Below are 22,066 nucleotides of genomic sequence, written 5' to 3' on the forward strand. Positions count from 1 at the left end.
GGTAGCCTACAAGGATTCACTGCGCCCTCCCCCCCATGAATGTTCTTCATAGGGGGAGGGGTTTTAAACCATTTAGACTGGGAACGCATTATTACGCATTATTGTGTGCTTTAACTATTGAAAAATAGCAGATCTGCTTTTTTTTTTTTTAAATCGTGACAATTTGTTCAAGTCTTTGAATATTTCAAATCCTTCTAAAGTTTTTTTTTTGAAAAACCTATGTTTCCCATCTCAAAATATTTAGTTCCAGGGACCCCCCAGAAGCAAAATTGGAGTTTCAAGTTTCAAATTTTCAATAAGAGTTTCAAGAGAGAAAATATTCAAAGAATTGCACACATTTTCAAGATTTTTCAAAAATAGCAGATCTACAAGCTCGCAGCGCGGCACTCGTGCCGTGCGTGCTGTGAGCTTGTATATCTCCTATTTTTCAATAGCTAAAGTATAAAATAATGAGGTCCCTCCACTTTGGGCCCTAGTAACTCAGTCCCACTTTTCCCCCCTTGTGACGCCCCTGGACAGACAGACGGATACAACGGGTATTGCACAACTGGACATCGACGATGGTGACTATGGGTCTGGGTTCTCCGTCATTACTTCTGAGACTCCTACATTCAATCCTCATCGCACACCCCTGGGCACAGGACTAGTGCCAATAAAGACTCAAATCTAATCGAATGCATTGCACTAATGAGGTATTGAAACATTGTATGATAGTAAGGGATAATGACTGGCTCTGTGGTGTTTCTCCATACATAACATCCCGACTCCCCGAGGCGCAGCCTGAGGGGAGTTATCAGGTTGAGGGAATGTTATGTATGGAGAAAGACCAAGGAGCCAGTCATTATCCCGCTTATTACCCTTGCTACTAAATAAAATTAATAATTTGACTAAAAACTAAAAACAAAACAAAGTATTTCCTTGTTTACAGACGGCTGAAAGTATTCCACAAGTGTTGCGCTTTGTGTCCCCCCAGCTCAACCACGGTCGCCTTGGAAAACAAGGAAGTGCCGATTAGATAGAATCCATTTTTTGATACTACGTCGTCTATTTCTCGCTTAAAATATGTTTTAAAAACATTCTTGAGAGCAACGTTAGTTCTACGTGTCGCTGTGTGTTTGTTTACATGGCTGACATGTGGATACAGCACAAGATTAATCACGTGGCAGTGCAGCCTGGCTGCAGCAGGTGTTCTGAGCCTTTGATTAGGCAGCGGTCTGTTATAGAGCGGGGAGCGGTCTGTTATCAAGGAATATCAGACCTCTGAGGCTAGAAAAACAAACTGCAATCGTATGGTACGGATGTGGCTGGAACTAAGCCTGGTTACCAGCATGACTCATCCATGCAGGTCTGTTATTCATGCTATTAACTCCACTTCTATTACATTTCATTACGAGTCAATATCTACGTGACGGGAGTCTTCCTCTGATAGTCTCATGCGGGGTGTACTGTAGCTGTGAAAATGTGTGCGTGCGTGCGTGCAGTGCGTGAGAGATAGAGAGGAGAAGGAGGAAGGGTGCAAATTGGTATCTGCAGTCCATGCTTCACCGGATTGTCGGATGCTATTCTCTACATACAATCGCAATCTCCTCTCGTCTCTCTTACTCTCTTACACTCTCTCCTCTCTCTCTCTCTCTCTCTCTCTCTCTCTCCCCCCCCCCCCCCCTCGTCTCTCTCTCTCTCTCTCTCTCTCTCTCCTCCCTCTCCCTCTCCTCTCTCTCTCTCTCTCTCTCTCTCTCTATCTCTCTCTCTCTCTGCCTCAACATCAGGTACTGTTAGGTACTGGTAAATAATTATCAGATGCATTTCCAGAAGGTTCTATTCCAAGAATGAACCTAATGCCGCAACGCTATCTGCCCGTAACTATTAGAGATGTTCTTTTTCGAACACATACATGCCTTTAATCCAAAATGAGATAATTATCTAATATCATCGTTTATTTTAATAAAAAATACATGTACGTGTGGAATCAAACCCTTGAAACTTTAAGCTCCATATCTGCATGGAGGATCCTTGTGGTCCCGTCCAAAGGCCAGCGACTGTTATTCCCATCTGTTCTTTCCCATCTGGTGCTTTATCACTGTGATCAATCTATGACTCATTTCCTTCTGTCTGATTAAAAACATTATATACTTAGCAAACTGGACTGGTCTGGAGTTATGTTTGAGTCACTTAACTGGTTAACCCCCAATTCCAGAAGACACTCTCACTGGCTGTCGTTTGTTTTTAGAATGCATACACTTTAACTATCCACGCTATCTGAAACAATACTTACGCCCCTTCAGCTCACCATACAACCCACGTCATAGCCTACTGAGTATCCCTATTTCATTGTCCCCACCAAATTCAGCAAAGAAGTTGGTCGACGTGCTTTCAAATACGAAGCACCAAATGATTTCACGACTTTTCAAAAATAGCAGATCTACGAGCTTGCAGCAGTGAGCTTGTATAATCTACTATTTTTCAATAGCTAAAGTTTATAAAATGATTGAGGCCCCTCCAAATTGGGCCCTAGTAACTCAGTCCCACTTTCATTTATATGGTAAAAGTGGTAGAAAAGCAATTTACCATGAGAGGGAGAGGGTTGTTGGCTGATGGACCACTGTTTAGCACTCTGTTCTACGAATATCATCTACAGTTTTCAGTGAGGGCAGCAGCTGGACTCCAGCAGTGGAACATGTCAACATACTGGGGTTTGTGGTTCAGGAGGTGGAAATGGGAGGTTGCCAGTTCAACCCCAGGCTCCTCCAGAGTTAGTGTTGAAGTGTCCTTTTTTTGGTGATCAAATTTGTTCTTATCACAAACACATAATTATGAAGCCATAATCATTAATCAACATCCAATGGTAATAAACAATAAAATAAATATTCCAAAAACAATAACCACCAGCAACAGAATAAATTGACAAAAATAGAAGAAAAGAAATAATCCTGCATTTGTTTCTGGAAATACTTGTTTTGCAAGGTTTAGCCTTGCTCATTCTTCTCTTTTGTTACTGAAAACTAAAGGCACTTTTCAACACTTTTTTTTCTTCATTGGAAATACGAATCTGAGTAGCATTTACATAGCAATACCTTTACAAATGCCCTCCTTTCACACTGTCAATGTTCTAACAGGCATAGCTCAGGGGTAGAGAAACCGTCATTAGAGCACAAAGGGTTCCCAGTTCGGATCCGGGCTCCTCTTGAATTAATGTCGAAGAGTCCTTGAGCAAGACTCTGAACCCCTAGTTGCTCCCGCTGAGCTAGCCTGGGCTGGCTTCCAATTTCGGGCTTTTGATCCGGTCGGGAGCGGATGGCGTCCAACGTCATTCTGTTGTAAAAAGGGACTACACTTTGGCAGGAAACACCAAAACGGAAACAGTTTTAACCCCTACTTGTGCATGCGCTAACTACTTGCTAACGACTTGCGCATGCGCTAACTGGGTTGAAACTGTTTCCGGTTTGGTGTTTCCTGCCAAAGTGCAGTCCGTTTTGAATACAAAATGACGTAAGATGCCATCCAGTCTAGACCGGATCAGACGACCTGTTTTAGTACCAGGCTTTCTCCCAGCAGAAAGCCTGGTGACGCGAGGTTACCGCTGAGAAGGTTGGGTGCCTTGCATGGTTTCCTCCGCCATCTGTGTGTGAATGGGGGAATGTCATGCACAATCTATGTAAAGCACCTTGGATAAAAGCACTATATAAATGCACCATTTACCATTTACTGACAGTCCTGAAGTTCTCAAGTGGCACATAGCCTATCTGTACATAAAGGCACCATTTACTATGTTTGACGTCTTCCGATATACAACATAACAAACCATGCCATATACATTACAGACAGTACCTGGTACTTGTAGAAGCCATGGCTACGGTTTAACAGTGTGTGCTTACACAGAACCCCACTGCTGCACTCCTCCCAACACACCATTCCAATGGTACATATCGTCGTTGTCGGGTGAAAACCTTGTATGTCCAAAACCGTTCGTTTTGCATTTATCATTTTAAAAATGATATAAACTAGTGAAAATAGCCGATCTACAAGCACACAACGCCTCTTCTGTGCTTGTAGATCTGCTGTTTTCACTACTTTTGTGCGAGGGCCTTGTACGATGAAGCAGCGCTTTACTTTGGCAAAGAACGTACACATTTGAAAATTGGAGATACAAGGTTTCCACTAGACAATGACGATATGCTATTCTGTACCTGGTCTGTATCAACGTCATCGCATAACCTCAAGATGGAACCTCAGTATCAGTACTTTGCACCCAGTGGTTCATTCGCTCTCACCTTCTTATTCCACACATTTCAGTCTTTTCCTCTCTCTCTCTCTCTCTGTCTCTCTCTCTCTCTCTCTCTCTCTCTCTCTCTCCCTGACTTTCAGTGTCTATTTCACTCTATCTATACTATAATTTTGCGAATGTCTGACTGAGTGAGTGAGTGTCTGTCTGTCCCAGCGTTTCTCCTCGGTGGCTGGAGCAATGGACCAATCCCCAATCACATACACACCCATTGTAACTGTTACAATGGGTGTGTATGTGATTGGGGATTGGTCCATTGATCTGAAATCGCATCACTATCAGCATATGAACACACCTGACATAACTGTGAAGCCCGTTTGTCACTTTCACAAATCGTATGCTGTATACTTAGCATTTTTATGCTGTATCTATATCTATTTAGCCTACAGTACCTTTTGTGACCACACATGTTAAGGGAGGGGCGCTGTTGTTCAGGCCATGCACAATCACACACAAACCCACACACACACACACACACACGCACACACACACACACACACGGGGGGGGGGGGGGGGGGGGGTTGTGTGTGTGCAGGCAGGCGGGGGGGGGGGGGGGGGGGGGGGGGGGTTCTGGCCCTGTTACAGATGATGTCCAAATATCATGCAGATCGGTACACAGCATCTCTGTAGCCGTTAAATGGAACGGGTATTTCTTACATTGATGCTCCTACATATTAGCATGCAAGCACCAGTTAAAGTTACTTTCCATCCCTCATATACTGTGTGCACAGTGCACATCTCATAACCCACACACTGCACATCATTTCGGAGCTCATATCTTTGAACGGGTAAGGGCTAGTTTTGACAAATTTAAGTGTACATCGTCTCTCCTTTCCTCTCATGTTGTTCAAACTCTGTTTGTATTTAAGTTATCTTATTGACACACACACACACACACACACACACACACACACGCACACGCACACGCGCGTGCACACACACACACACACACACACACACACACACACACACACATACACACACACACACACACACACACACACACACACACACACACACACACACACACACACACACACACACACACACACACACACAGACTTACTGTACGAGGAATAGGAAAGGTTATAAAGTGTTCTACGTTAAAGCAATAAGCCCCAAGAGGCTACGTTTTACAGTGACTTTAGAACAGCTAAGGGACAATTCAAGGCATTTCTTGTAAACCTTGCACATAATGCAGGATGCAGAGTGAACCAAAACAAGTGTGCCTCTTCTGAGAAAAAACACAACTGCAAACAGTAAATATGTATTTGATTTAGTTCATGTAGTTGTTGGGTATTTGGAGATTGTAGATTTGAACTCTAATGATAACAATTTTACAAAAACGCATATTATGAATTATACCAGTAAGACTCCTTAATCGAGAGATAAGCGACCGTCAGGTCGCATACACAAACTTTAGGAGGCAATGGTATAGCCAATCTGGAGGGAATATGGGAAATGGGGCAGATCCATGTTGATAACATGACTTTAGAGATACTGTGTACCGCTTTGTGTGATTTTAGGGAAAAATCTGTATGAGCAGTGTCCAAAAATGTGTTTTGCAAGAATCGGCCTCATGGTGGCGCTAGAAGAGGGCCATGTGAGACCCCATGGACAATCATTTTGGATCAATATAAGTAGGAAAATGAGCCTAGAAGTGATTTAGGGAGGAGTTGTCCTTTAACTCTTCCCACGCTTTGAACGTTAACGTTCGCCCCATTTTTTACAGAACCTCGATGCCAATACGGCGCTCGTTCGGTTCGTTCGTCTGATGACTGTAAGCTGATGAGGGGTCGCGCGGCCGTCTACTGTAAACACATTTTCCGCGGTGATGGTGTAAAAAATCCATTATGCGTTAGATCAACGGAGAACAATTCACTTCCTTGTTGATTTCCTCCGGCTGTAAGGCTCTATGGCCAGTGACTGGTCTTCTTCTTCTTCAACACATAACAGGCAAATTCACATTCATTCTCGCATGACGCCGCCCTCTGCTGCCTGGCAGACCAAAGTGCACTATTGCACAACCAAAAAAAATAAAAATAAATAAATAAATGTCTGTCTGTCTGTCTATCTACTATAACGTCGCCAAGGTAAGCCGCTTTTTGATGGCGCCAGACCCAATAAATAAATAAATAATCTGGCAGTAGGAGAGTTAAGAAGATAGGGCCCTATTTTCATCCATGCTTATGGAAACACATTTTCAATTAGTTTAAATAGCTGATCTACAAGCTCACAGCGTGTCGATGTAGACTGGCTACCGGAAGTATTTTAAAAAGTTTATCAAAATAGTAAAAAAAAAAAAAAAGGCAAAGAAGTTTAGGCAGGGGTCTTCAAGAGTTACTAAGGGGGGTCCTCCAAATCTTTGTGTGATAGGAACTTTATTTTTTCTACACAAACCACTTGAACCCTAGTATCACTATTCTGTGTGGAACATTAGCCAAAAATAGCTGATCTACAAGCTCACAACGCCTCGCAGCGCGAGGCGTTGTGAGCTTGTAGATCTGCTATTCTTGGCAAAGAGGTTTGGTGTAGAGGTAAAAAGTGGTTCAATGTCTAAAAATACACATTATTCCAACAACCTAAACTGATGATAGTGCTGTCAAACAAGTCTAGTCTAAGCTGTCTAAGAAATCTATGAACATTTTTAATATGCAACACAACTTTATACAATACATAGTGGGGGTCCCTGCTTCATCTCTCTCTCAGCTAAGGGGCCCATGGCCTGAAAACATTGAAGACCACTGCACTAAGGAATACATAGGCTGGTTTGCACATTTTTGCCCTCGCTAAAGGGCAAAGTTTTGCCCTCGCTAAAAACCCCAGGGCAAAAATCCACTCGTCCGAGACAGTTTGCCCTCCTGGCCCCAAAGTTGTGGAATAAACTCCCGGTCGCACTTAGAACAACAGACTCACTCGCTAGCTTTTGCCGTGGACTGAAGACTCACCTTTTAAGACTCCACCTAAACCCTTAGCACTACTGAAACACTCAATGACCATACATGAAGCTAGTTAGCATTTGTTTTTTAGGTTTTTGAGAACCTTTTTTCTTGAATGATTATTTTGTTTTCTAGATAGATATTCATTTGCATTTGTTATATTGCTGTTGACGTACTGACATGTTATCTTGTTTATTATTGTGATGTATTATCTGCTTATTGTAAGTCGCTTTGGATTAAAAGCGTCTGCTAAATGCCTAAACTGTAAACTGTAAACTGTTTGCCATGACATTTGCTGTTCACCTTCATGCTGGAGGATACACCATGACCCTCAGGCCAAGATATTGTCTTTTGCATAATGTAATGAATCATAAACTCAGGCAGATTACAGGATGAAGCTTCTGGCCTTTCCTTTAGAGACACCTTTAGGCCAAAATGTTTAATTGTGTTCAGTTTTAAAGTCACCTACTCTATAGTCAGATTTATGGTAGTTCTTCAATAATGTTTTAGTGTCACCCTAAAAAGACGAGAATCTACATGCCGAAAGGAGGTCTGGAGAAACTCATTTGAAATAGTGGACAGGAGTAACTCACTTGCTGTGGGCGTGGCTAATCTGTGATTGAGTGGTGACATCACAGACATAAATAGGTAGACGCATCATTGGTCAGTGGGGCCGCAAGTCAACACCACCGTAGCGTGCATGCATGCTCGTGTGTGTGCGTGCGTGCGTGCGTGCGTGACTGCGTGTCAAGTCTGCAAACGTCTCGGTGCATGTCAATGTGTGTGCATCAGTTCTACTGCCAGATTTATTATTTATTTATTGGGGCTGGTACCAGCAAAAAGCAGCTTACCTGTGTGATGTTATAGAAAAAGATATATTCATTATTTTTTTAAATATTTTTTATTTATTTTTATTTATATGTGTACTTTAGCCAAACTGGCAGCAGAGGGCAGCCTTATGCAAAGAATAGGTATGAATTGGGCCGCTCCGCTTGCCATCGTTCAGAGCATAGAAATCCATAATCTAGCTACGGTCCACAGAGAACAGCCAGGAAGTGAATTGGACATCATTGATGTTTACGTGTGGTGGAGATTTGAAAGCAGCGTTACGGGAGATGTTTTTTACTGTACACACCCGCGCGACCCCTCATCAGCTTACAGTCATCAGACTAGGTAAAAAGAACGAGCCGTATTGGCAGCGAGCTGGGTTCAAAATTGGGGCGAACGGGAACGTCCGAAGCGGTAAAAGAGTTAATAGAGTATGGGCCATTTGTGACTTACTGTATGTGAGTGCCAGTGCAGAAATACAGTGCAGCATTGAACCGCATGTGTGTATGTGTGTGTAGAGAGGCCAATGGCTGATATAAGATAGATACCTTTATTATCCCAAGGGGGAAATTCAATAATTCAGAAATTCAGAAATTCATATAAGAAGTCACACCTGGCATGAGTCAAACTAATTGGACCCGGAGCTTATGTGTGACTGCACACCTGTTGTGCATCAAGCTAGTCGATGCACGCAGGATCAATCAGCCATTCCTACGCTCACCATGCCGCCTGGACGGGACGCTACGTGTTGGATACAAACTCAGAGAACCTGCTCTGATTTCCTTTTGAATTTGAATTACTCTGTACTACAATATGACATCCATGAATTCGATTAGAACAAATAAAACTTACAGGAAACAGATTTGAGTTTTTTTGGTTATCTTTTCGCTATATCAGTCCGACAATCAGGAGTTCTGAGATTGACGACTTGACGTCACATGGGCAGATTCCCGTGACCTTTCTTTTATGATTAGACATTTTGACAGCCAATGGATGTGTCAAAATGGCTACAGCCCGGCGGTTCACGCTTTAAATTACAACCCGGTATTCCAGTCACACATATTGCATTATTATGTCATTTGTTCTTGTTTCTTGTTGTTTAATACATTTGTCAGTTTAGTCATTCCCAAGTCCACCATGTATAGTCCATGTCATTGCTGACGCCCTATTGGTTGGTCTTGAGGAGGTTGTAAACAACCAAGTTTTTCCCCCAAAACGTGACATCGCAAGTCACTTCTTCTTGTCCTTGAAAGGTACACACACTTCCCAGTTCAGCTCCCCACTGCCTAAGGGCTCCAACACACTGCCCCGACTTTTTGAGCCAATTGTGCTGTCGCCGACCATTTTTGGTGCTCACCGAAGATCTGGCGCAAGATTGGGCTTTGCTCGCGAGGTTTTGCTTGTTTTGTGTGAAAAGCACTGCGAGAAGATCTGGACGCGTTTGTAGCGCTCAGTGATTTCTTCCAGAGCGTTTCTAGATATCTAGCAATTGAATGCGTGCAATGGGATGCCAGGGGTCGCACACACACACTCCATATAAGGGTATGCCCCATGATGACATCATCGGGATGAAGTCACCGTAGCCGTGATATAATGTTAAGACGAGGGAATCACAGTTACAGAACCAGATCTAGATGCCAGTGACCACAGCAAGATTTAATCTTCAAGAGATCTAATATTGAGCCCTGCTCACGTCCTCTGCTAGTATTAACGCCATCTCTTGTGAACCGCTCGTCAGCTTGCGTTCTACTGTAATTGGCCAGCATTGCAGCTGGTAGCGCGGCAGCGCCTTGGGTCAACGTGACCAGTCTGAGCTTTAGGTCTTTGTCATGGAGCAAACCCAAGACGAGGAGGATCGACGAGGAGCAGAGAGCTCTACCGACAGAAAAGCCAGGAGGAGGTGGACGAAAACCCGCCTGTCACTTGCTGTGTCAGCTGCTATCATCGGGCTTGTGTTGGGGGTTTTGATTTTATATTACTTCTATGTGAAGCACACGTCATCAGGAGGGAATGAAGTCGGCTCAGGAGATACAGGAGGAGGCCAGAAACCACCGTACTTTGTCGCGTATCCCCACGATTACATCTTTCTAGTGGACGAGCCGGAGAAGTGTCGACTGCTGAACCCCTTTGCCGTTCTGGTCGTCCCGGTGCACCCGCGCAACAGGGCCGACCGCGACGCCATCCGCGCGACGTGGGCGGAGTGGACCCAGACGGAGGTGCGGAACGAGACGCTGAGCCTGTTCTTCCTGCTGGGCCTGCCCACGGGAGACGGAGCCCAGCGGGTGCAGCAGGACGTGCTGGAGGAGCACCACGAGCACCACGACATCCTGCAGGCCGACTTTGTGGATTCCTACTTCAACCTGACCGTGAAGTCCATGGTGATGTTTGAATGGTTGAACTCCCGCTGCGCCAACGTTTCCTACGCCGTGAAGGTGGACTCGGACGTGTTCCTCAACGTGCCCAACCTGGTGGACCTGCTGCTGGAGGCCCCTGCGGTAAACTACCAGACGGGTCTCCTGATTAATAATGGAACACCAACCAGAGACCCAAACAGCAAATTGTACCTACCATTTGACATTTACCCGGAGTTACATTTACCAAGATTTGCCCTCGGAATGACCTATGTTCTGTCCTCAGACCTGCCCAGGAAGCTTGTGGAAACTTCCCGGCATGTTAAAGCGATTCACATCGAGGACATGTACGTGGCTTTGTGTATGAAATACCTGGACATTTCCCCCTCTGACCCGCCCACACCCGAATCATTTGAGAGGCGAGCGCCCTACAGTCGCTGTGCTTACTCCAAGCTGATATCCACCCAATGCGGTCGAAATAACATCGACCGTGTGAACAATTGGGCAGACTTCAAAAAACCAGGTCCTCACTGTATGGAGTAGACCTGTCTCGCAATGAAATGTTGCTTTTTTTTCTCTAGAGACCATTGTCGAGTAAACGTGGACTAACCAGCCGCTAACGCCAACTCACCCCCAAGGAGTCAGATACCTGACGCCCTGTCAAGTACCCTACTGCTTCAAGTAGGAGACGCCACGGGTATGCCTACTGCTTCAAGTAGGGGACGCTTCTGGTATTCCCAGTGGTCTAAGAAAAAAGAAAATCTATCCACGACGGAGCCGCGCCATCTCAGCCGCCGATGAGCCCCGTGACTCACTGCCGAGTGATCTGTAGCAGAGCGAGTCGCCGTGAGGAATGGTGGATGAGCCGACTCAGCGGCGTTACCGAGTTATGTGCCGTTATGGACAGAATAGTACATTTTGACCAGGGGACTGCTTCTGTGTCCGAATGCGGCTCAAAGGGACTGTACTGCGGCGGTGAGAACGGGCTGCTTGCTAATGCATAGATTGTCTTCCTCACACATCATCCCACCTGCAAACACAGCCAACTGTGTTCTTTGAATGCTCGCCCATCCTGGCAGTCAATGAGTTAAACTGTGTCGAAATGAAAGTCCAGTAAGGAAGATTTTTTTTCTCTCTCACACTCTTTTGTTGCGCTTCATTTCTTTTCTGAGGTATTTCAGACGTCACTTTGGCTTTGCCACGCTGTCAAAACCATTCATTCACAATTCACAACATGTGAGTGCTCCTAGCCAATCTGATTCTTTCAATTTGGACTCAGCCAATCTGGCCATTGGCTTCATTTTACAATTATCACTGAACTCTGAACCTCTTTTCAGTCCAGTAAGCAGCTATTGAAAAATAGCAGATATACAAGTTCACAGTGCAGCACCGATTGCCGTGCTTTGAGCTTGTAGATCTGCTATTGTTTAAAACTATTGTGAAAATATTTGCAAATCTTTGATATTATTTTTCAAAGCAAACTTCTGTAACTCAAATCTCTGTTTCTGGGGGTTAGGTAGCATATTTTGAGATGTCATTTTGGGGGTCCGTTGACATGGAAAAAGTTGAGAACCACTGTTTAGAAGAAGGATTTAGAAGACATTTATAGAATCAGGTCAGAAATATTAAAAGACTTGCACACATTTTCAGATCTACTGTACAAGATCACAGCACGGCACTCGGTATTCCGATAAAATGTGTTATGCTTTCATCTTGATCTCTCCTTTTCAGAGTTTGAGGAGAATTCCTCTGCAAGACTTCATTCATTGAGATGAAGTAATGGTTTAGTGTGTGTTATCAAGGAGCATGCTGTGACAGATTAATTCTGTTTGAGTGTTATGTTCGGCAGAACGTTGTCCCCTAGCAACGCAACGGTTTACAACAGGGGTCTTCAACGTTTTTAGGCCACGGACCCCTTAATCGAGAGAGAGAGATGAAGCAGGGACCCCCACAACACATAGATACAATATATTTTCATCGTTTGACAGCACAATCATCAATGTATTTTGGGTTCATGTAAATTTGTGTTTCCAGATATTTAACCACTTGAATCGTCAATAAACTTGACCTATCATTCTGTACTTAGTCTGCTCTTTTTCTCCTCTACACGAAACCTCTTTGCCGAAAATAGCCGAACTACAAGCTCACAACGCCTCGCAGCGCGAGGCGTTGTGAGCTTGTAGATCTGCTATTTTTGGCTAAAGTTGGAAAGTTGGAAATATTGACGCTAGGGTTCAAGTGGTTCATAAGATAAAGGAGAAAAAGGTTTATAGCACACAGATTCTGATGACCCCCTGTAGTAACTCTGAGGACCCCCTAGGGGTCCCGGACCCCCTGTTGAAGACCCCTGGTTTACAAGAACGTCTCTTTGTCATCTGAGGACACGCTTCAAATACTGTTCCATGCTGCAGAGCATTATGTAATCCCTTGACTGTTGGATGCACATTTTAGTCTGCTGCATCTGTACAGGTGCAAATGCACGCAAGCATAGGCCTACTGTATATACACACTTATACACTATAGTAAGACGCCTCATGGCGACAAGCGACATCGCCCTAAAGGGCACAGTGATGTGGACATCAGGGATGTGGACATCAGGGATCTCCATATGGGCATAAAAGGGATTTGTTCCCCTGGCATCACAGGTATCTCCATATCTCCATATATGGGCATAAAAGGGATTTCTTCCCCCTGGCATCACAGGGATCTCTCCAACAGGGCATCATATTGATGACATCAGGGAACTCCATATAGGGGCATAAAAGGGATTCTGTTAGTGTGACATCACAGTGAAGCCAGAGCGTGATGTCAGAGCAGCAAACCCATTCTGGTAGAGTGGTTCCCCTGTGACGTTTCTCATGGTAAACTATCATTAACATTTTGTAATTTTTAAGTTTCAGTATAAAGGCCTGTGTATTCCTGGTTGACTTTTTGGGAACCAGACCATGTCCCTACCCTCACCCTAAACCTACTGTGACCCCTAAATGCCTCTTGTAAGTTAAATAACTCTTGTAAGTTTTTAACTTTACCAACAAATGCACTATCCACACATGACACACATATACTCATCCCACCCACTCACTCACACAAATACTCATGCAGAGTTGGAAAGCATAGTTTGAAAGCTTTGAAAGCATAGTTTTGCAAGTTTCCAATTACTTCACACTAGAAGAAGCTGAACTATACAGCAAAGAAAGCTACCCTCGGGAGAAATAGTTTGCTAAACTAAAGATACTTGGAAAAAGTAGTTCTAAAAAATAATGATCAAAGCAACAATGTAATACCTCATTCTAAGTTAAGTCACAAGCCAGCAAAAAATGCCACTCAACTGAGTTCACTGCAAACTTATTTTTAAGTGGTTAAGCATTATGCCTGCCACACAAAATAATTAATAATAATAATTCATAATAACTATTATTATAGCGTATCCCGTATGCTGGTAAAGTCAAGTGCAACGAATGACAACAGAGACTGGAGCCAATTAAATAAGGTGATTAAGGTTATTATTGCACCAAGCAGGTTTACTCAAAATGTGTTTAAATATGGTCATGAGCTGCCGGGTTCAATTACAGCAGAGAACTGGTATACATCAATTAAAATAAAGTAATTTGCTTATATGATTCTTACGGGGTTGCTCTGCAGGAGTCATCTATATAAAAGTGATTCTATTAAGTTTTTATAATAGTTCAGTAAGGGATAACATCTTGCTCAGCGGTCGTTATCGAGTGATAGGAGCCCGACATGAACCGCTATCAACCTGACCGCTGAGCGAGATGTTACCCCGCTTATTGCACGGTTACTTACTAAACAAATTAATACATTGACCCAAGTAAAAATATATATATATATATATATAATATTTCCTTGCTTACAGCAGTGAAAGTGTTGCAATGGCCGTCCGCAGAGCACAACGTCGCCTCGACGCAAACAAGGAGTGTTGATCAAATAGAATCCATATTTGGTTACTGCATTGTCTATTTCTCGCTTCAAATGTTTCCAAAAAAAACATTCGTGAGAGCAACGTTTAGTTACAAGAATGTAGAAGAAATTACGCTGTGTGTTTGTTTACATGGCTGACATGTTGGATACAGCACAAAATTCACGCAGCTCAGGTGCTCTGAGCCTTTGGTTATAGTTAGGTCAAATTAGCCAAAAGTTAAACCAATCTGGGAACTAAATCAAAATCTAAATCTTTTTTCACAAATGTGTTCATAAAGGTGTCAACTATCACCTCTGAACTTTCTCAATCACAACTCCCTTGGGGGACTTTGTGGGAGCCAATCAAAGTTGGGGGTATCCCGTGGGCCTGGGATTAAAGGGGGGAAAATAAAAAATGGCCAATATGATTGTATGAGGTGTGTAATTAGGGTATTTGGGGGCTGCTGAATCCATTCCAACCATTAGTTATCAGTAAAAATGACTCCTTGGCCATAAAATAGGCCACAACAAACTACCTTTTTGTGTCCACAAGACATAATATTGTCAATAAAAAAATGGTTGGAGTAGGGTTTGAATTCATGAAAACTATTCAAGATCAGGTGGGTAAGCGCACATCATGACACACATGATAACATGATACAATCTGACAAGGAACACTCAAAAGGGTTTAAAGCATAGGGACTTACAGGACACAGGTGAACTCGAATGACATGATTGGCTAAGCCTTAGCCAATTAGGCCTATTTTATGGCCAAGGAGTCATTTAAACTGAAAACGAATGGTTGGAATGGATTCAGCAGCCCAAAAATACCCTAATTACACACCCCATATGCTCATATTGGCATTTCTTTCATTTTATCCCCTTTAATCCCAGGCCCAGGTATCCCGATACCCCCAACTTTGATTGGTTCCCACAAAGTTCCCCAAGGGAGTTGTGATTGAGAAAGTTCAGAGGTGATAGTTGACACCTTTATGAACACATTTGTGAAGAAAGATATTGATTTTGATTTAGTTCCCAGATTGGTTTAACTTTTGGCTAATTTGACCTAACTATTAGGCAGCGGTGCATTATAGAGCGGGGCGGTCATTATATGGCTATAATTCATCGCATTGCGATGCATTGTGAGCTTGTATAAGCCTACTGTAGATCTGCTACTTGTAGACTTGTAAACATGCTCTGAAAATACACATGGCCCACTCATCAGCCCAATTGATTCGCCAATGGAATTACCAGGCCAATGCTGAGTATACCATTCAACTACTTCGCTGTAGACATTTACACTACCTTCAAAGCTACAGCAAAAATGGAAGTATACCTCACAGATGTGCATGCTCACAAGCACATACACACCAAGACACCAAACATAAAATGTACATCTAAACACACACGTACAGTACATACACAGACGCACACACGCACAGGCACACAAACAAACAAACAAATCCACCCCACCTGAGTCAAAAGCAGGGATCTCTTGGATATTCTATGTGAACACCAGCAGCTGCTGTGTGCTCCGTCTGTAATATCAGCAGCTCACAGAATGCTGAGGATAATCTAAATTAGATTGTGGAGGATTAAGGTGCTGCTCATTCCTCTGCTGGAAGGGAGGAAGAGGAGGATCAGAATGACAGGCGGCCTTCACTCTCTTCTCTTTGGCTACACAGTATCTCAGTCCGTTTGGTTGACATGTGTGTTACGAGAGAGAGAGAGAGAGAGAGAGAGACAGACAGACAGAGAGACCCGCACACATGCACGCACAGCGCACGCACACACAGAAAGACAGACAGACAGACAGACAGACAGACAGACAGACAGACAGGCAGGCAGGCAGGCAGGCAGACAGATTGATTCATTGAAAGTAGTGGCTGATTATGATGATAATTTAATGATTAAACTTTAAGGTACAGTCTGACTAACTTGTGTTAGTCAGACAAGCAATGTTATGCTTGATGTGAAGCATTTGCAAATCTTCATGGCACTTCATCTTTAAGTAAAACATTTCAGTACTTTTTTTCCACCACTGATTCTTCTAGTGTCGAAAGTCAGTATGAGGATTGTTCACCTGTGAGGCACCTGTTCTAATCTAGTGACTAAAGTCATGAACCCTAGCTGGTACATGACTATTTGGTGGTACGGTATTGACTGGCACTCTGCTCTTACAGTAATAAAGGGCCTTCGCAGCAGTGGCTTTGTTTACCCGCCTATGTTGCACTTCTAGTGTATTTCTAGTTCTATGTTCAATTGCATCTGTGTGAGTGTTACATGGCCTTCCTGGTGCGTGTGTGTGCGTGCGTGCGTGCGTCTGCTTTGTACCATGGTACAGAACCCTGCACAGTCTGTGCACTGACCTTGCAGACAGATAACAGAGAGGCTATTACTCTGCAGTCTGTCGAACTCCGTGACTCCTTTCACCTGCATCTACTCCTGCTCTCCTGTTTTTCCCTCTTCTCCTTCACCATCTTATTTCTTTTTGCTTATTTCACCTCCATTTGACCAGGTATGGCAGTCCTTTGTGATCAGAGTTCTTTTTTCTAGTAGACCTGGACAAAATGGCAGCTGTGAGGTTAAATGGTGCATTTATATAGTGCTCATGTGCGTCTTGCGGTGACACGCTGCCTAGTTTTCTGTTTTTTTCGCACTGTTTTTCGACATTGCACTATTAGGTTGTGTTGGTAGTTTCTGAGTATGTGTCTTGTTTAACAATGACAGTGAGATACTTGTTGCACTAACTAGCATTGACTGCTTTGGTCTCTTTTTGTAAGACACTTTATGTATATATAATTATATTTAATTCGCCCCCTCTATTTGATGCACCTTCTCTTTTTTGGTACTGTACTGCTCTTGTTTTTACTCTTATCTATTTTTTCCTACTTCTCTGTAACTTTGTAAATAACTGTATACTGCTGTGCTACAACTGGACAACTAAATTTCCCCCTTGGGATAATAAAGGTATCTATCTATAAAGGTATCTATCCTTTATCCAAGGCGCTTTACAGAGATTGTGCATTACATTCACCCATTCACACACACACATTCATACACCGCTGGTGGAGGAAACCATGCAAGGCACCAACCTGCACACCGGGAGCAACTATAGGGGTTCAGAGTCTTGCTCAAGGACACTAACTCTAGGAGAGCCCAGAATCTAACTGGGAACCTTTCGGGAACCCTCCTTGTTCTAATGCTGGTTTCTCTACCCCTGAATGGAGTGGTTTCTTGCCATTTGCGAATGTCTGCAAACTACACTCCATTCTCCATAAAAATTAGAAAGGCAAAATGGGGAAAACAATGCATTTGCAGGAAATTCTCATGGAAAAGAGCAGTAAATTCCGAAGAGTTGAAACAGCACATCCGTATATACACCATATCAAACCAAAAGATTGCATATCAAAAGCTTGTTGCGTTGTCACAAGCTTGTAGATCGGCTACTTTTGATGAATGTATGGTGTTATTGTCAATCGATTCGAATGAAAACATATAATCTCTCAAGTTTTCCTCGTGCCATATTGTAGCTTTTTATGAAAGATTTACATATTTGCACACCGTAAGATGAAATAAATGTAAGGTGCTAATAAAGTAACAATGTCGTTCGTGGATGAAAAACATATTTACAGGGATTCCCTTTGAGCCAGAATCTCTCGATCTGCTCTCTTCTTTAGTTTGTTTGTCCTCAGTTTTAATCCTGTCTAATAACTCTCACCTCCCACCCATCAGCTATCATTGTGTGTTGCCTTGAATGGGAACTTAAAAAAAAAAAATGAAACATTATGCGTTATGGAAGGACAGCTGCACAACTGTTCTTGCACTTTCTTTCACTTTCTTTTTTTTTGTGAAAACAACTTCTCATCCTTGAATCATTGCTTCTTAGCTGCTTTCATCAAGGAAAAGAAAGGATCTGCTACACTGTGTATGACCGTCAGAAATGTATTATTTGCTTTGTGAGACGAGAGTACGAGAGTACATAGCATGGACTGTACATACATACATACATACACACATACATACATACACACATACATACATACACGTATACGCACGCACACACGCAGCATGCACGCACACACGCACGCACACATACACGCACGCACGCACGCACGCACGCACGCACACACGCACACACGCATACATGCATACAGTATACATACATACATACATACATACATACATACATACATACATTTGTTGTTATTAAAGAGCCCTCAGATTCCATTCATTAACAGAAATACTGTATTGCTGTGTTCCATGTGAATCCTGCATTTTCTTTTACTTAAATTCCACAATTTATCATTGCATCTGATTCATTCTTTCTTTCAGATTTAGCAATCAATATTGTGCAATGGTAATTAAATGATTTTCTGTATAACAACTTTAGGTTTGCTACTTCTAGTCATATCTGAGACAGATGTGATTGCGCTTGAGGATATACCTGCGGGGCAATATTATTTACGAGTTACGACACTGCTCCGGTATCACCGACTGACCGTAAAAGGAGTTTTCGTTTAACTGCTCGGCAAATGCATAGACCTGATGAATTGGCTGTGCTGCAACAAATGGCGGCGCAAAATATCAATCCTGCTCCAGGGCTAAATGTTTCCCAACTTGCAGGAATTGGCCAATGTCACGTATGATCAATCTCAGCCATTGGATCTCTCACTACCTGGCCCTGCTGCTCCTGTCGGAGTCGGCCTAGAGAAACCCAGGCCATCTCGAGGGCGAAAGGGGATTAAAAGTCTTCACCTCATATCAAACCAGAGAGCACAGGTTCAGGTGGCTGGGGTCAGGGGCATCACAAGGGGTGGCAAAGTGGGACTGAGTTACTAGGGCCCAAGGTGGAGGGGCCTTAATTATTTTATACTTTAGCTATTGAAAAAGAGCAGATATACAAGCTCACAGCGCGGCACCGAGCTTTTGAAAAGTTGTGAAAATGTGTGCCAATCAATTTTGCTTCTGGGGGGTCCCTGGAACTAAATATTTTGAGATGGGGGTCCGTTGCCAAATACATATCATTTTGGGGGTCCTTCACATGAAAAAGTTTGAGCACCACTGACATAGAAACATAGGTTTTTCAAAAAATCTTTGAAGGATTAGAAATATTCAAAGACTTTTTCACGATTTTTCAAAAATAGCAGATGTGAGCTTGTATATCTGCTATTTTTCAATAGTTAAAGTACCCAGGGCTCAGAATGTGAAGCTCTGAGGTTCCTGTGGTGGAAAAAATACTCACATATTTTACTTAAAGGGGGGCGTGACACGGCCAAAACAGCTAATTATGGCTATAAAATTTGCCAATTTTTTTAATGATGTCATGTACCCCCATGTTAAATGACCCAATCAAATTAATTTATTGTAGTTACTGTACTGAAAGTATTACTTTCTGTACAGTAACCGAAATAAATTAATTTGATTGGGCTAATATGGGGGGAGGGGCGGAGTCGATTATCCATATCATTATCTTTTGAAACTGCCCCAAAAAAAGCTGTCCGAGGTGTCTTTCCGACTTTCTAAACCAACTTTAAAACTATCAGTTCTAGGGGTAAAAATTATATAGCATTCGCTATAAAATCAATGGTTAGACCGATAAAAAAGTACATGTCTTCTTCAAAAAAGGTGTCAAAAAAGGTGTACGAGGGTCAACACGCTTCTCCCCGTCTATGCGACGGTTTTGTCGGCCATACCCTGCTGTCTCTTGCCCTAACCTGACTGGAGCACCCGGGACACCGGAGCAACCATAGAACGAGGGACCAGCGATCTCCTCCTCCTCCTCCTCCTCCGCAGAGGAGGTCCGCGGCTCATACACTCTGTGTGTGTGTAGCCTGTGTGTGTGTGTGTGTGCTTTCGCGCGCGCGCGTGTGTGTGTGTGTGTGTGTGTGTGTGTACACACACAATAGCTCTCGCAAATAGCCGTGCGGTGCAGGGTGCAGCGCTAGCCACGCTACACGCTAACAACAAGGTTGTGCGCGGCACCACACAACGGACGAAGTATACATTGCGCGGCACCGCACGACGGACGAAGTATACATTCACTACTAACTGATACGGCCCCGCCTCCTTTTCAGACTGTTTGAAGAAACACCACGTGACCTACTGTATCATAATGTTAATTTTCGGCCGGTGTCGCCACTCCTTTAAGTAAAAGTTTCAATACTGCAATATACTCTGTTACAAGTAAAAGTCCGGAATTCTAAATGTACTTGAGTAAAAATATGAAAGTATGAAAATGTTCTTAGTAGTAGAAAGTACTCATTTTGCACAATGTCCGATTTCATGTTTTCAAATTCAAAGAAATGTATACACGGCTGAAGTTGTTAATGTATGTTTTGTAATAATAATCACAATCTATAAAGTAATTAGTAACTAAAGTTTACAAATAATTGTAGTGGAGTAAAATTATAATATTTGCCTCTGAGATGTAGTGGAGTAGAAGTAAAAGTACTGAAAACTGGAAATACTCAAGTAAAGTAAAATACCTCGAAATTGTACTTAAATCTACGTAGTTACTTTACACAACGGCTGATATGCGATGTGTCATCATGTACAATCAAGTAATTAATACTCACTTACAAACTCTGGAAAATGCAAGCGCTTCTTCATTCTCCTTCCTGACACCTTTAAAAATGCTCCACCATACCTGCTCCAATTCAAGGTAGACCAATTATTTCTGCCAGATGATGTCAGACAATTCTGCAAGCCTCGGTCCGCAGTTTCCATCTCCTCAGTATGATAGGAAGATGCTGGAGATGAGTATTACAAACATTGGATCCTTCTTTGTTGAGGGATTTGTTCCTGCAAATGTTTGGTAGCATTTGGCCTTTACTGTGATAGTCTTTGTACTCTGAGAGAAGACACGAGTAAATGCATACCTAGCTCTCATAGGTGAGCACAGACTCAAATATGAGGAAAAACATCTTTTGTCTCTTTACATCTCTCATCATCAAGGACGTGCAGAGAATGTTAGAGAGGCAGGGGCTGAAACTTCTAAAAGGGCCTTGGTGGAAATATCGAAAATAGCAGGCTATTGTCACTACTTGAAGTTGATACCACACTGAACTAAGCATACGGTAATCAAGTGAATTCTGGAGATGTGACGTAACGGCATTGATTTCAACACAGAGAGGGCATTTCTTTCAACATAAGATGCTGTATTCAAGTTTAGGAGAGTTTGGACAAGGCAATTCTCTTGAATGCTGCCTTCAGGTATGGCATGGAAAGAGGGCATTTGCATTTATTTCACCACAGTGTACACTCTGTACACTCTTATAACATATCTCTGTTTCTTGAATTTTTATCATCATGAAATGAGTATTCTTATCAAGTCCTTTATTTCCATATACATTCTTTGTTTTTAAATTCTTTTCACTTTTTTCTTCTTTTTTCTTTCTTCTTCCGTCTTTTTTTTTCTTTTTTTTTTTCTCTTTTTTTTGTTTTCTTTTATGAAAAAACAAAAAACAAAAAAAAACAATAATAATCTGAACACTTTTATAACTAATAAATGTCTTAATTCATGAATACGTAGGATAGGCATTCACAAGCTTTCAGCTTCAGCCTATTCCTTTTGATCACCTGTAACAATGATTTAACGAATGTATGACCCGTAAAATGTGATTATCAAATAAACTAAACTAAACTAAAAAACAGTAAAAACCGCATTCATGGTCTGGAGAGGGCACTTTTTACAGAATTGTAAAAGGGCAGGGGCTCAAGCCCCCTTTGATGTCTATGTGTGCACATGC

At 42.7% G+C, this 22,066-nt stretch overlaps 1 protein-coding gene across 1 annotated transcript; it reads left to right on the plus strand.

Moving 5' to 3' along the window:
* Positions 1–9,875: 9,875 nt before the first annotated feature.
* LOC308286357 (beta-1,3-galactosyltransferase 2-like) lies at positions 9,876–10,940 on the plus strand (the record flags this gene model as incomplete). The annotated part of the gene is made up of 1 exon (XM_080727353.1): positions 9,876–10,940. One exon carries the CDS (start codon positions 9,876–9,878, stop codon positions 10,938–10,940), a length of 1,065 nt encoding a protein of 354 aa, XP_080583479.1.
* Positions 10,941–22,066: the final 11,126 nt, after the last annotated feature.

The sequence above is a fragment of the Nannobrachium achirus genome (genome assembly GCF_963921795.1).
Source record: "Nannobrachium achirus genome assembly, chromosome: 6".
Lineage (NCBI taxonomy): Eukaryota > Metazoa > Chordata > Actinopteri > Myctophiformes > Myctophidae > Nannobrachium > Nannobrachium achirus.